The sequence below is a fragment of the Talpa europaea genome (genome assembly GCF_964194135.1).
Source record: "Talpa europaea genome assembly, chromosome: 11".
NCBI classification, from domain to species: domain Eukaryota; kingdom Metazoa; phylum Chordata; class Mammalia; order Eulipotyphla; family Talpidae; genus Talpa; species Talpa europaea.
In genome coordinates, this window is record NC_140078.1 from 53,007,048 (window position 1) to 53,020,472 (window position 13,425).

Sequence of the window (13,425 nt, forward strand, 5' to 3'; positions counted from 1 at the left end):
TTGTGGCAAAATAGCTAAGTCTAAAAGAGTTATACAAAAAGCAGAATTCCATAATGAAACAGAATTATACTTTCCACATGAATAGCATGCTTTTTTTTTATTTTTTGAAGACTGAAATATTATGTCAGAAATGTGTTTTCTTTCCTCTATGATATAGCTACCTTACATGGGGGTGTGTGTGTGTGTGCCGTGGGGAATAGATAGAAGCTTTCTAACTTTTCTGTTTGCTGATATACACCTTGTATCCATTGGCTTATTAATTATGAAAGCTGTTGTGTTGTGTTTTGCAGGGGGTGGCAGTGAAGTTTCCTTTACACAAGCTGGCTTTTTGTGGTCATATAAAATTTGGCATAGTCCCTTTTTCTTCCTCTTTTATGGAGCCATTTTCTTTGCTTTGGTTTTGGTGTTCTGGAGCCTTCTAATTTAATTTGTTTTGCTTTGTTATTTGATGAACCAGGTAACACTGCCTAACTTTGTCAGTTACCTTCTAAACACAGAACTTGAGACTTTCCTAGGACATACACCTGGTGAATAACCAGAAATTAAAAATAGTTTCTAAATTATTAATTCAGAATAATGACAATAAAACAGTATTTAAAATTTTCAGTCTTCTCATTTTTATTATTTGTACACATAACTGTTATGAGAAGATGGTGATGGTGGTATACCGAATTTGTATGTCCCTGTAGTGGACAGTCATATGGTGAATGTGAGTGTAAACTAAAGAGAAAGAAAAAAGTGATAATATCTTATTTTCAAAATTTATATTGTTTGCTCTCCCCTCCAACCCAATTCCTCCAGTGGACTCCTAAATTAGAAATATGGGTTGTTTCTATGGGTGCTTGTTTGTTTGCTTTTTAGATTGTTTTCTCCCCCCATCCCATGGTCTGCCTTTTCCCTTTGGGACAGAAGATGATAATAAGGCATGTTATTTTCATAGTCTCCTAGCATTCATCTGATATAAAGTCATCTTGGAGTAAAAGGAAACTGTACCAGCAGAATTTACATAGCAGCATAGAGGCTTTTAGCAGCATTTGTGGGTGCGGAGGCCATCTCCCAGTGGCTGGTATTAGGGAGCAGCAGGCCTGTACTGGCAGCCCCGTGGTGGCCCAAGCACAGCTGTATTGCTGCTGTTCTTGCAGGTTTGTGTGCACCTGGGATCAGCCACACCCAAGTGGTATCAGTGTATCATGCGGGGTGCTTTTTTTCTAATTCACAATTTCCTCTTGAAACTCAACTAAAGAGTGTTAACTGTGTGTGTTTTTTTAATTCAGTTTTGTACGCTAGCATTCTTTAAATGTCTGCCAGAAGTTTAATTTGAATTTCTGATCCCTGAAGGCAGCTAGACAGAATCATTCTAGTTCTTTATAAATTGCCTTCTATGATTCATTGTTAACTCATAAAACATACTCATTTCTATATACTCAAACAGTTAAGGTAGTTACAGCATCGGGAATATAATTTTTTTTTTGCATTATATTTAAATTGTCATTTGAGAAAGAAATCGGGAATTAGCTGAAACTCCCAGTTAAGGCATGAGCCCTGCAGCACAAAAAACATCAGAAATTAATGTTTTTATCTCAGGGATGGTACGATAGATGGCATAGAATTGGGGGGAAAAGTTTAGTTTTGACTGAGTACTCTCAAAGAGGGGCCCATAAATATTAGAGTGCTGTAGTTAAAAACTCACATGACTGTTTTAAATACTATTGATTTAAACCAGTGGCTTGATTTTATGAATCAAAGTGTAATTTCCAAGCTTTGGCCATATTTCTCCATGCTAAAGCACTCTCTCTTGTGTGCCTTTAGCCGCTTTCCAGACATTCAACACAGGATTAAATGATAGTAGTTACAGTGATCAATAGGTTAAGACCGGTACAATCACTCTTGCCGCTAATGACCTCAGTAGTAATGGGCAATAAAGTGTGGGCTATAATAGCCTCTCACTGGTACTGCATGCCCTTTGATTCCTAGTATTAGTAGGGACTAGCTACATGAGAAAGTTGGACATTGGGAGTTAAGGGAGTGGATATGTAGGCTATAATTCCTAACTATTTCAAGCCTTAAACTGTGCTCAGATTTCTTTTTTCTTATCTACCCCACAGTGGTTTCTGATCCATTTGGGCCATGTTTGCTAATAGCCTCCATAACCTGTTTTTGTAACATCTTGGAGCAGAAACTTGGGGGGAAATCTTGGTTTTATTACATTCATAAATGAATCTCGAGCCCACTTTGGAGGTTCGGAGCTAACTGGTGTGAAAATACGGTTTCAGAGACTAAAAGCAAAGTTAAGGTCATCACGATCTAATAGCCTACGTCTGATTATTCAGACACCGATTACCAGGCTCAGGATTTCTCGGGCGGCTCGCCTCTCCCTCCTTTCCCAGCCCCTGCTGCTTTAAGCATTTTATTACTCACCAGCACCTCCATCACAGTATCCAAAGGGAAAAGGAAAGGGAGACTCAAGTTCATTTTACTGTTCTATAACACGACTATGAAAAAAATGAATAAGCAAATGTGAAGAATTAAACTATGGGCTGTATGTCTGGGTTTAAAAATTATCTGTGTCAATACTTTCTCTGATTCCCCTTTATGTTTTTGACAGTCAAGGGATTAGATAGTGTTTCTCTTTCAAGAAGATGCACACACTTAAAAAAATATTTTCGGATAGTTTTTTTTTTACTTATTAAGTAGATTTCATAGAAATCTAACTTACCCACCACACAGTGTATTCATTCTAAGTGTACAGTTGGAGGAGTTCTGGCAGTTGTGTACATCTGTATGACTGTTACCCCAGTCAAGATAAAGGGTATTTCCCTCACCCCTAAAAGTTGTTTTGTCCCTCCTCTCTGGCATAGAATTTCTGCAGGTCTTTTAAAAATGAGGATCAAGTGATTGTTTCTATGATGATTTTTGTTGTAACACTGTTAATTTCATGTTCATCACCAGTTTAGATCTTACACCACCCTATTCCTGTCTGTTTTCCTGTTCATCACCACCAGAAATTTGGCTCAAGAATATTTATATTGTACATCATCCAAGAAACGCAGAGGAAAAAAGAAACCTTAAACATGGTTCTTTTGTTTGCTTAATCAAACCTCCCAGTATGATGATGCAACTCTCAAGGAAAAGTAAACTTCTATTGTGATGTGTTGGCCTCAGCAGCTCAAAAGATAGTGATTGGCACCCAATACATATTTAAAACTTCAAAAAGTTTCTTCAGTATGAAGACAAAGTAGACTAATTGGAATTAATTTATAGGTGGTTAGATGTTTCACTTATGTTTTCTTGGTGTTTGCCCTAGATTGAATGCAAGTTCACTGTTCTAATCATTGGTGATATTTTCATGCTGCAAAGTATCTTTTTGAAAGGATAATTTATCCATTCATATACATCTGTCCCTTTTTGCATATAAAAATATTCAGACATGCCCATCTGTTTTAAATTACAAAGTATCTACATATATACTTAGGAGGCCACTGCAATCAGAAGAATTCATTGATGACCTTTTAGAGTTGGGTTAATGAAATTTTTTGAATGTCCTAGCTAGTGTTTTCTAAACAATGTGAAACTTAAAGGAAAACATCCCCACATACAAAACATGCCCACAACAACAGTGGGGATTGTTCACTGTACATGAATCTGACCTTCAGGAACCATTTTTAGTTCATCAAAATTAGTGATGCTGAGAAATCGGGACATCAGTGCATAATGACTGTGAAATTAGGAATGAGAGCTCGCTATGCAAATGACAGGACAAATCATGTGAAAAAGTCAAGATAAACTGCATATTAAGACATTATGTTACATAAAATTAATACTGCATTTCTCCCTTTTGCTTACTTACTGCTCCCCTGAAAGATTTTTTAATTCTTTTATCTTCTGATCAGCTATTGTCTGTAGGGTTTTTTTTTTTTTTTTAAGTGGCACATAGGCAAAGTGCAAAACATGTTATTACCTTTTATTGTAATACATGAGATGACAGCAGATCTTTTTTAACAAAGTATATCCTTTACTGCTTCTAGCTTCTTGCTGTCACATGTTTGATTAGAAACCAAAGGAAAGTAAGATGCTTAAATATTACTGTTAGAAGACATACAGGTTTTGTCTTTTCTTTCATTGTTTTTTTCGCTCCTTATCTTTTTATTTGGGGGGGGTGATTTTTCATGAAATAGTCTTCTTGTATTACTGGGACTGACAAAATGGTTCTCATGTAGTCTGCAAATTAAACACAAGTGCAGTGATTATTTTGAATAGCTAAATTACATTCTAGAAAGCTTGCAGAATTCATAGCATTGTCATTAGGTATCCGCTTGAATACAATTTGTGTAACCTTGGCCAAGACAGCCTGTCATTTTAATGTCAGTGTTTTATCTGAACAAGACATCATCCTTTCAGATACAGTGTGCAGGTTCCTTGCAAAGATGCCCGTGCAGAAATGTGTTAACAGTTGCAAATATGAAATGCTATCAAGTTCATCACTGTATCTGTTTGTCACTGAAATGTCATGGAAAGCAGCTTTTAATGGTATCACACATAATATGAAAGAATTGAGACATCTGTATGCTGGATGAATTAAGAAGGGTAGAAGGCACCACAGAAAGGGTCTGTGTGTAAATTTGGAAGGTGAATCCAAGATTCCGCAGAGGAAGTGGATTAAGTTCCCTCCAGTTACAAAGCGATTGGTTCCCATTTGCCTCCTTCCTTAAAACAAAATGCAAGTTAGGGTTAACTTTCTGCAGCTCATATTGACCGCAGATTCGTTCTTGATAGGAAATTGAAATTATTCTGTCCTAAATCCAGATAGCGTTTATTAAGCATTTACTCTTTTGTCTGCTTACAAGACTGCTTGGAATACCTGCCAGGGCTACAGAGCTTTCTTTTCCTTTTCTTTATATAAATTAAGCTCTGTAATAGATTAAATAAGATTTTTTTTTGCTGCATCCCCTCTGGGTTGCACACACTGTGTATGAGAAATTGGTCAGTTCTTGACACAGGCTGATGACAGACTGCCGTGGAACCTGGGAGGCTGAGTGCTGCGTGGATGTGATTTTTCTGGCTTCCCATTTATCCTTCATTAACATTCTAGGTTCCCGTGTCAGTGGCTATGATGACACCTCAAGTTATCACTCCCCAGCAAATGCAGCAGATCCTCCAGCAACAAGTGCTGAGTCCTCAGCAGCTCCAGGTTCTCCTCCAACAGCAGCAGGCCCTCATGCTTCAACAGGTAATTGTCCTTCCTCCTCCTGCAGTGTCCCAGACCACCCAGGACCCCTGCCCTCCGTTCAGGATTCCCCTCCACCTGAGTAGCTCCTTCTCCCCCTGAAGAATCAGCAGAGCGGGCTGGGTGGGGTTGAACACAGATCCTTCCTGAATAATCAATTGCATTTGCATCCCTGAAAGAGAGGGACTCTGCCCAAGTGACTGGCATTTCGGCCTAGAAGAGTACCCGATGGACTGAGATTAGGGCTGTAATTGGACTTGGTAGAAATAAGATATTTTGGGCTTATTTGGCTTTACACTCTTTTATTTGGTAAGCCCAGAGGCTTCTAAATGGTGTGAATCAAAGCAAAACAGGGAGCACGTTGGGAGCAGGTTTAAATATGACAGCTTTTGAAGTCCCAGTTTCAACTCAGAAGCTTACAGAATTTTTCTTTTAAGCCTACAGACACATTTTGGAGTTGCTTAATTTTAAGGTTGCAGATTTTACTTCTTTCATGTATGTTGATGCTGGAATGAACTCCTGGCTGTCATTGTGCCATGGGGACCTAATATTCAGAATGGACTCCTGAACAAGAAGATGAGCTTTGGTGCGGTAGTGCAGGAGTGGCCAGGGTGAGGCCGAGGGGCCAGGATGCAGAGGAAGCTGCCTGTGCCCTTGATGCTTTTCGGAACAGCCCGACAGCCCTTGGTGCTGCCCAACCCTGTCATTTAGAGAGCCTGCCGCACAGTGCACGGTGGAGATGCACCAGACTCTCTCAGCAAGGGCATTCTGGCTTTGTTGTACAATCAAAGGTCATTCCTTGACTTATTTTAATTAGTTTGTGTAGAAAATCATATGTTGTTCATCAGTTCATTTTGGAGATTACTTTTCAAACAATAATGCCAAGAATAGTCAGTGTGCACTGAATTTATTGTCAAGTTTTAAAGTAAAGGTCAGGCCATTGCAGATAAAAGGATGCTATTTTTCAAATCACAGTTTGTGCATGGCACTGAAAGGGACGTGGGTTGGTGCTGCCCTCTGTTACTTACCATCCTCTCTTTCCTTTGTAGCAGCAGCTTCAAGAGTTTTATAAAAAACAACAGGAACAGTTGCAGCTTCAACTTTTACAACAACAACATGCTGGAAAACAGCCTAAAGAGGTACCGACAATACATATTTTACTTTCAAACCACAGATCCCAGAGGACTATCTAGTGGCTATTAAACTGTCATTCATCTTTTAAATGATTGCACAACTCAACTGACTCTATCGGTTCTCAGCTTTCAGACCTAGAGTTATTGTCCTGTTTTCTCTTAGATTCTTTCTGGGTTCCATTTGCTTGCTGCCACATATTTTATAACACTAAACACCTACTGCAGGTGTACCTCTTGTGAGCGCTGGGAAAGAAGGATCATGGGCAGAACCTTCGGGACTGTTTTTGCACACTGAGGGCCTTGATGTACCTGGGTAAAAGAGAAGCACTTTCGGTAAAATTTTACATGGGCAAACACTTCATTTTTTTTTCCAGTGCAGAGAGCCTAGGTATATGGTGATGGCATGTCTGTTTGGAAGAATAATCTCTTGTGAGGTTGGACAAACAACAAAATGAGAACAAGATTAAACACCTCAATCTCTGTTTAACTTCTTCCTGCAAGTCATATGGATCACAATTGCTTAGAGGCATGTATGAGCTGGCGCAAGTTAAGGAAGACACCAGCTTAGGTTACTTATGTTTTCCTGACAAAAAAAGAATGTATCACAGTAATTCCTATGTGCACAACACTTTATAAGTGCACAGTTAGTACATATGTGACACCACTCAGTTAGGTGACAGTGTTAGCTCCAGAAATGGTATGGCCTCTATAATTTTCACCCTCTATACAATACCCTGGGAGTGCGTCCCAGCCCTTCAGGGGAGTCTCTGTGTGCACAGAGTTGTTATCATCTTTCTGCCCCTTCCAAAGTTACCCCATTGAATGTACCTCCTGATGTTTTCCCACTGGACTGAAATTCTTTTCATTTAGATGCACTCCTTGGAATGACATAATTCTTAGTTCAATAAACAATTAGCAGTGTGATTTAATGGCCTCTTCGCTGACCCGAAGCAGGCAGCTACTTTGGTTCGTTTGGAAGGAGCCTCTCTCCTGCCCCTCACACCAGTGTGGACTCTGGGTAGAGCTATCTGACATGCTGGGAATAACCCCAGACATTTCTCCCTGTGTCAGTTCCTCCCTCAACATAAACTGGGTACGTTTTCCACGCACTGCCAAGTTTTCACTCCGGAGTCCTGTTTAGCAACCTGGATATAAACCCCTGTAGAGTAGGGGCAGTTTTGGGGTAAAGGGGAGGAGGTGTTTTAATGAAAATGCTGACACAACCGTAAGTACAGTGGCACGCTACCCGGTGCTGCTATAATAAAAAAAGGGAACAGATTAAAAAGTGTCTAAAATGTAAATCTAAAGGACTAACAGTAATTAAAATGGAAATGGCACAGGGAGGGAAGGCATGTAATTGTGAGATATCACTGTGCAGAAGGCTCTCAGCTTTGTTTTGCTGGCTGTTTTTCTAATTCAGCAGGGCTTACTCATCAGTGGCAGTTCAATGCGCGTTAATGACTCTGGGATTGCAGGCATCACTCTGGACAAAGAAATGATTATTGTGCGGTCAAAAGAAGTTCAAAGACAAGAAGGGAATTTCAGTTTTTTCCTTAGAGATCCACATTCAAGAGCATATAAATTAAGCCAAATGTTAAAAACCACAGTCTGAAAGCTGACTTCAAAGTCACAACTCTCTAATTAATGAACTGCGAGCTTCAGTTTGGACAAGTTGTGGTTTGATGCGCCCATAAATCAACATGACAGGCCTGTTTCACAGTCTCAGACAGTGCTTGTCATTGAGTCACATCAGATGTAAACACAGTAGAAAAAAGAAGGGATATGAAGGAGGTGCAATTGATCAACAGAATTGGTAAAAACCCACTTTTGAAGCACATTATGCATGATCACAGGAAATGGTTACAGCCTCAAGAGGTTTCCCCTTCTGCTGTTGCTTTTTTGAATCAGATTTCTAACAGCCTTCAAAAGGGAGAATAAGAATTATGGAGTTTCTCCCCTGTGGCTCACAGGCAATAACCCCCTGTTGTTATTTTGTGCTTCTTTCTTTTCAAAGGCATCAAAATTTAGTTTTTTAAAGATCTTTAACTCTATATTTGAAGACAAACAAAAAAGGGCTGCCACTGTCATTCTTATCAGTTACCAGGGATTGTGTTTTTCCTTTCTGTTGCCACTTCTTATTAACCTCTTATTTGGTCTGTTAGACAGAGTTTGGAATGCACGTCTGCATGCTGGGAGAACATGAAAGTTCAGATGAGCTCAGAGGGCAGATAAAGAAATGTGAAGGGGAAAGTTACACAGCAGAAGGAAGGATAAAAGTTAACTCTTCCAAATTGCTGCTGTCAGAAAAGGTGCATCTCAGCACACAAAGATGCTGGTGGTGCCTGAGTTTGGGAAGGGAGCAGGGAGAAAAAGAGCTAGATAGATACTTTGCATCTTAACAGGAGAAAGTGAGACAGTAGCATTTTGGCTTTTCCCCAGGAGACTGTTTGCAGGGCTGTGCTTTGTTGTCCATTTCCGAGGCCAAGGTGGCCCTGGAGATGGTCTCCTTACTTCCCACCTCAGGCGTAGGCCAGTCACAGGCAGGTCCCCTTGGATTCCGCTGTGTGCTCACCAAGCCACAGGATCTGACTGGGATCTGTTGTAGCAATGATTCAGAGATCCTGCCTTCCCTGAGGTAAGGGGGTGATCTCCCGAAGTTACGCAGGGATGAACCTTTTGTGCTAAAATTCAGAAATAGCATTCCATGGTAGCAATTTCATGTTGTGGACTGGTGGTTGTGATTTTAACAAGTTTTGAACTTGGATGTTGACAGATGGAGCAAGTGTATTAATTACTGACTCCCCCAGTCATTCATTAGCGGTTCATGATTTTGAATCGTCACGTTCCCCCTCTTTCCCCTTTTCCCTTTCTTGATCACCTCTGCAGTGATCCTGGCCCAGAACCATATACCTTTACTCCCCTTTCTTTCCTGAAGTTCCCTGAGATGTTGCCTTGAGAAAGTTAGGCTCCACCTTGGCGCTTAGACCGAAGACCTCCCTTAGGGGATGCATGTAGCCCCAGATAGCTGTTTAAGCCACTGTTCGTTGATTTTTACCGAATGAGTATGGAAAATAGATGGCAGGCTTAATTTTTAGTCAAGCCACCAAAAAAGAAAGGAAAAAAAGAAAAAAAAAAACAAAAAACAAAAAACCCGTCCTGTGCGGGTGAGGTAGGAGAAGCTGATTGTTTTAAAAGGGCCGTTTGTCCCAGGCAGTTATGACAGTTTATGTTAGTCAGTAGGGAGGAGCCGAAGAAAGGAAAACAGACCTTTGACTGCAGTTCTAGGGAGGGGATCCAAAATGCAAGGTTTATCAGGGCATTTTAGCATTTTAACACTGACTACTGACCTGTCCAGGGGACTGCTCAGAGACCTTTTTTGTATGCATTCAATTGTGAGAAGTAAACAAACGGACTCGTATCCTGTGTTTGGTAACTGGGTGGGGAGCACAGTCTGGCAACCAGTGTTGCTTTTAAATTCTTTCTTTGGACAATGGGCCTTGTATACTTTTATATCCTGGCTTTTCAAACGTGGACAGCTTTCATGAGCTTTTCCTCGGGATGGCCACAGAGACAACAGAAAAGCCATCAGTCATTTTATATAAATACAGAATTTTTAAACATTTCACTTACAGTAAGACAGGAAACACCTCCCCAACTCCAGCACCCCCCCCACATTATTTTCTGCTTCACGAAGAGCTCATTCCTTGATCTTTTATTGTGTCAATGTTGTTTTTTCTTTTCCTTCCCCCTTTTAAAAAAATGTCGTGAATTAATATCTGCTGAAGAAGTGAAAAAATCATTTTGACATGAATATAACTATCATTGGGTTTTACATTAATGTGATAACTTGGGAAGGGGTGAAAACAATTGGATCATTTTATGCATGCTGTTCTTAAAATGAAAACACTGGCTTTTCATTTAAATTTATTTAAATTTTTGTTGTTAGTGGTATAGAATTTGTTTTTTGGAGTGAAACTCAATTAACTTTCTCAGTGGCATGGTGGTAAGTCTGAAATTGGTTGCTAATATGAGAATGATGGTTTTTACTGTAAAATAAACTACACGGAGACCAAAAGGAAACCATCATTTTTCTCTTCCTTTGAACTTTGCATCAGAAGGTCTTGATATACATACCATTTTATAGATGTATCAGATCAAGGTCACATGTTAGGTTAAGTGAATGCAGTTGTTTGTAAAGTATAGTTATTAGAAGCTCTGAAAGGGTTGTGTAGTCCTTTTAGTTGCAAACGTCTGTTGTTTTGAATAATACTCAGAATTTGGAAAGCAGATCTTGTTCCTTTTCTTTCTTTTTCTTTTATTTTTGGCTACAGTTTGGGAAGGGTTAATATTCCCTTCATAATTGTTAGCCATAATGTGGCTAAGACCTCCACCACGATTTGATTCCTAGCAGATTAAGGATATTAGATAATTTCCTTCTATTTATTGTACTACTGCTCTGTATTATCTTTCTATCACTCAGATAATTACTGAGGAAATCTACATTAATTTTTTTGGCTGGAGCAAGACCCGCTAAACACAGGAATGATGTATTGATGTTTTACACAACAAAAGTTTTCCTCCTGTCATTGTCTGATCAACAACAAGATATTTATCATATCATAAAGCCCCTTCTTTTCAGAACAAAGCGGGTGGGGAAGCAGGACCAACAACCAGACCTAGGGGTTCCCGAAACCTGTGCCAAGTTACGGCATCCGAAGCTTTAAAGTGTCCTTCATATTAAACACTCACAGTCGAGTACGATGTTGTTTGCTAAATTATGAATGTGTGTAATTAAAATCTAGTGGCTGTTTCTATGAAAGATTTACAATGTTATTTCATCGTTTGTCATGGCTAATTAACAATATTAGATGAAGTTTTTCTTCTTCAAAGGTCTGATTTTTTCTCATTTATTTATGTCAGAAGTGATAAACAGAGTAGTTAAAAGCTTCTCCTGGTGCAGGCAGGGGGAAAACAACTTGTACTTTCACACCTCACAGGGTCTGGGTTCAAATGCCTCCAGATTAGGGTGGTGTGGTTTTTTGAGAGAGAATAATTACCAGTTGCAAAGTTTAGAAGTTCACGTCTTGACTGCAAAAACTCAAGCCTTTGAAACTGTAGGAACAAGCTGACTTGATTGATGAGTTTCTTTTCTATGGGAGCAGCAGCAGGAAGGTAATACATCTACCCCTTGCTTCTCTTCAGAGGTGATGTGTTCTGTCCCTTTTAAACCAGTCTTGTCACTGAGCTGTCCACTAAACTCTAGTGACCACTCTTAGTATTTGACAATGGCAGTGTGTTTCGAAACGTCCAGACTACCAGCCTTCCTGGGGAAGTGGCCATCTCATTTTTTTTTTCTTCCTGATGTCTTACAGCAGCAGCAGGTGGCTACCCAGCAGTTGGCTTTTCAGCAGCAGCTTCTACAGATGCAACAACTACAGCAGCAGCACCTCCTGTCTCTGCAGCGCCAGGGCCTGCTAACCATTCAGCCAGGGCAGCCTGCCCTGCCCCTTCAGCCTCTTGCTCAAGGTAAGCTTGCAGGATACCAAAGGTTCCTCTTGGTCGAGACTTCGGGGCACAGGTGGCGCAGTGTCTCTTGGCACATCTCAGCTCATCGTTAGGAAGATTGTCCATCTAGAATATATATACACAAACTTAAAAAACGCTGTGGAAGGAAAAATGCTGTTTTTCCATGATGGACTTTTGTGCTTGTGTATCGTGTCACTGTGAAGCTATCCAGTGGTTCTGGGTCTCAGTATCAGAGGGATCCCTGGGTGGTACATTCTTGGAGTAAAGAAAGCAGCGCTGCTTTGACTTACTCAGCATTTGGGCCTGATCTTCCAAGTGTATTCACTTTGGAATCAACAATTAATTTTCTTGAAGGCTTTTTGTTGGTAGTCGTTTTAAGCTATATTTTATAGCAGTCATTTTGAACTTATTTTATATCATGTAACTTGCTCTATTTTAAATCTTAGTAATGTGTTATAGATGTCACTTTTTCATATTTAGAGCTAAATTCGGGTATATTTTTCTACAAATAATTAAGATTAATCTCTTTCTGTCACCAAAGCAAGGCTGGCTTTTGTTTGGGTTTTCTCTATTTTTGCATTTATCAGACTGTTGATTTTTGAATAAGCTTGTTCTACATTCATCAGAATAGGAACCAAGTTCCCCATCTTGCACTTCTTCAAAAACTCAGGGTCCTTGAAAAGTTACAAGATATTCATGGATTTAAAGTTTTCTTTTGCAAAGCCCTTGACATGTCATTCCAGTGAGTGTTGGGAATCAGTACTCTGTTTTTAGATATCTTCGTGCTTTAAGCAGTTCTAGCTTTCACATGTGTAATGTGAAAGCGAGTAGATAATTCAGAACGAGAAAAAGGAAAGAAGGAAGGGAAGAAAGAAAAGTGTCCTGCTGTGTTTGAAATGCAAGTTCCCAGCCCATACTCCTATAGCAGATTTCAGTTACCTCCTCAAGGATGCCTCCATTCCTTTCAGTTCTGATAGATAAGGATTATGTGCATGTGTGCCTGAAACGCTGGTAACCAAAGCCTTTGGTGACATTTACTTTCTGCCATTGAAAATATAGACCCACCTTCACCCTTCACAATGCTTAAGGCATAGTTGTTTGTCCCATAATATGGTGCCAAGTGGAGCCAGTGAGGCATGTCTACATTTGGATCTTCTCTCTTAAATCAGCCGCACCCATTTTCTGTCCCTTCCTGAGTTTTCTGTTTTTGTTTATGTTTTTGATGTTGAGACTCATTTCCTTTAACTTTCCTCTGGTGCTCCTTTCCTTTCTGCCATTGGTAGATAATCAGCATCTTCATTGCTGTCAAAATAGAAGAGTTGGTAACTGAGTAGTCCAAGGGAAAAAGGAAGGACACATCGGTAATGCATTTTTGTGCTTGCAAAATGTTATAAGGTGCATTAATTACACCTTGGGGTTTATTGTTAGAAGCATTGCAAGCTGTTCTGACACACCCTCTGGACTAGGGCTTCAACCTTTCTCATCTTTTCCCACCACTCCTATACTATTAAGTTTGCTCACTAAGGTTCATTGTTATAGTAC

At 39.8% G+C, this 13,425-nt stretch overlaps 1 protein-coding gene across 10 annotated transcripts in view; it reads left to right on the forward strand.

Annotated features, from left to right (window-relative positions):
- The window catches only part of FOXP1 (forkhead box P1), a gene marked incomplete at both ends in the record, with an annotated part of 232,567 nt that overhangs the window by 139,860 nt on the left and 79,282 nt on the right, over positions 1-13,425 (forward strand). For 5 of the 10 annotated variants that reach the window (XM_084248323.1, XM_084248322.1, XM_084248325.1 and 2 more), the window contains 3 exons: positions 5,090-5,227; positions 6,274-6,363; positions 11,730-11,883. In XM_084248323.1, coding sequence (XP_084104449.1) covers positions 5,090-5,227; positions 6,274-6,363; positions 11,730-11,883 — 382 coding nt within the window. The remainder of the gene's footprint in view (positions 1-5,089; positions 5,228-6,273; positions 6,364-11,729; positions 11,884-13,425) is intronic. The other 5 variants (XM_084248324.1, XM_084248327.1, XM_084248326.1 and 2 more) reach the window with 3 other exon arrangements.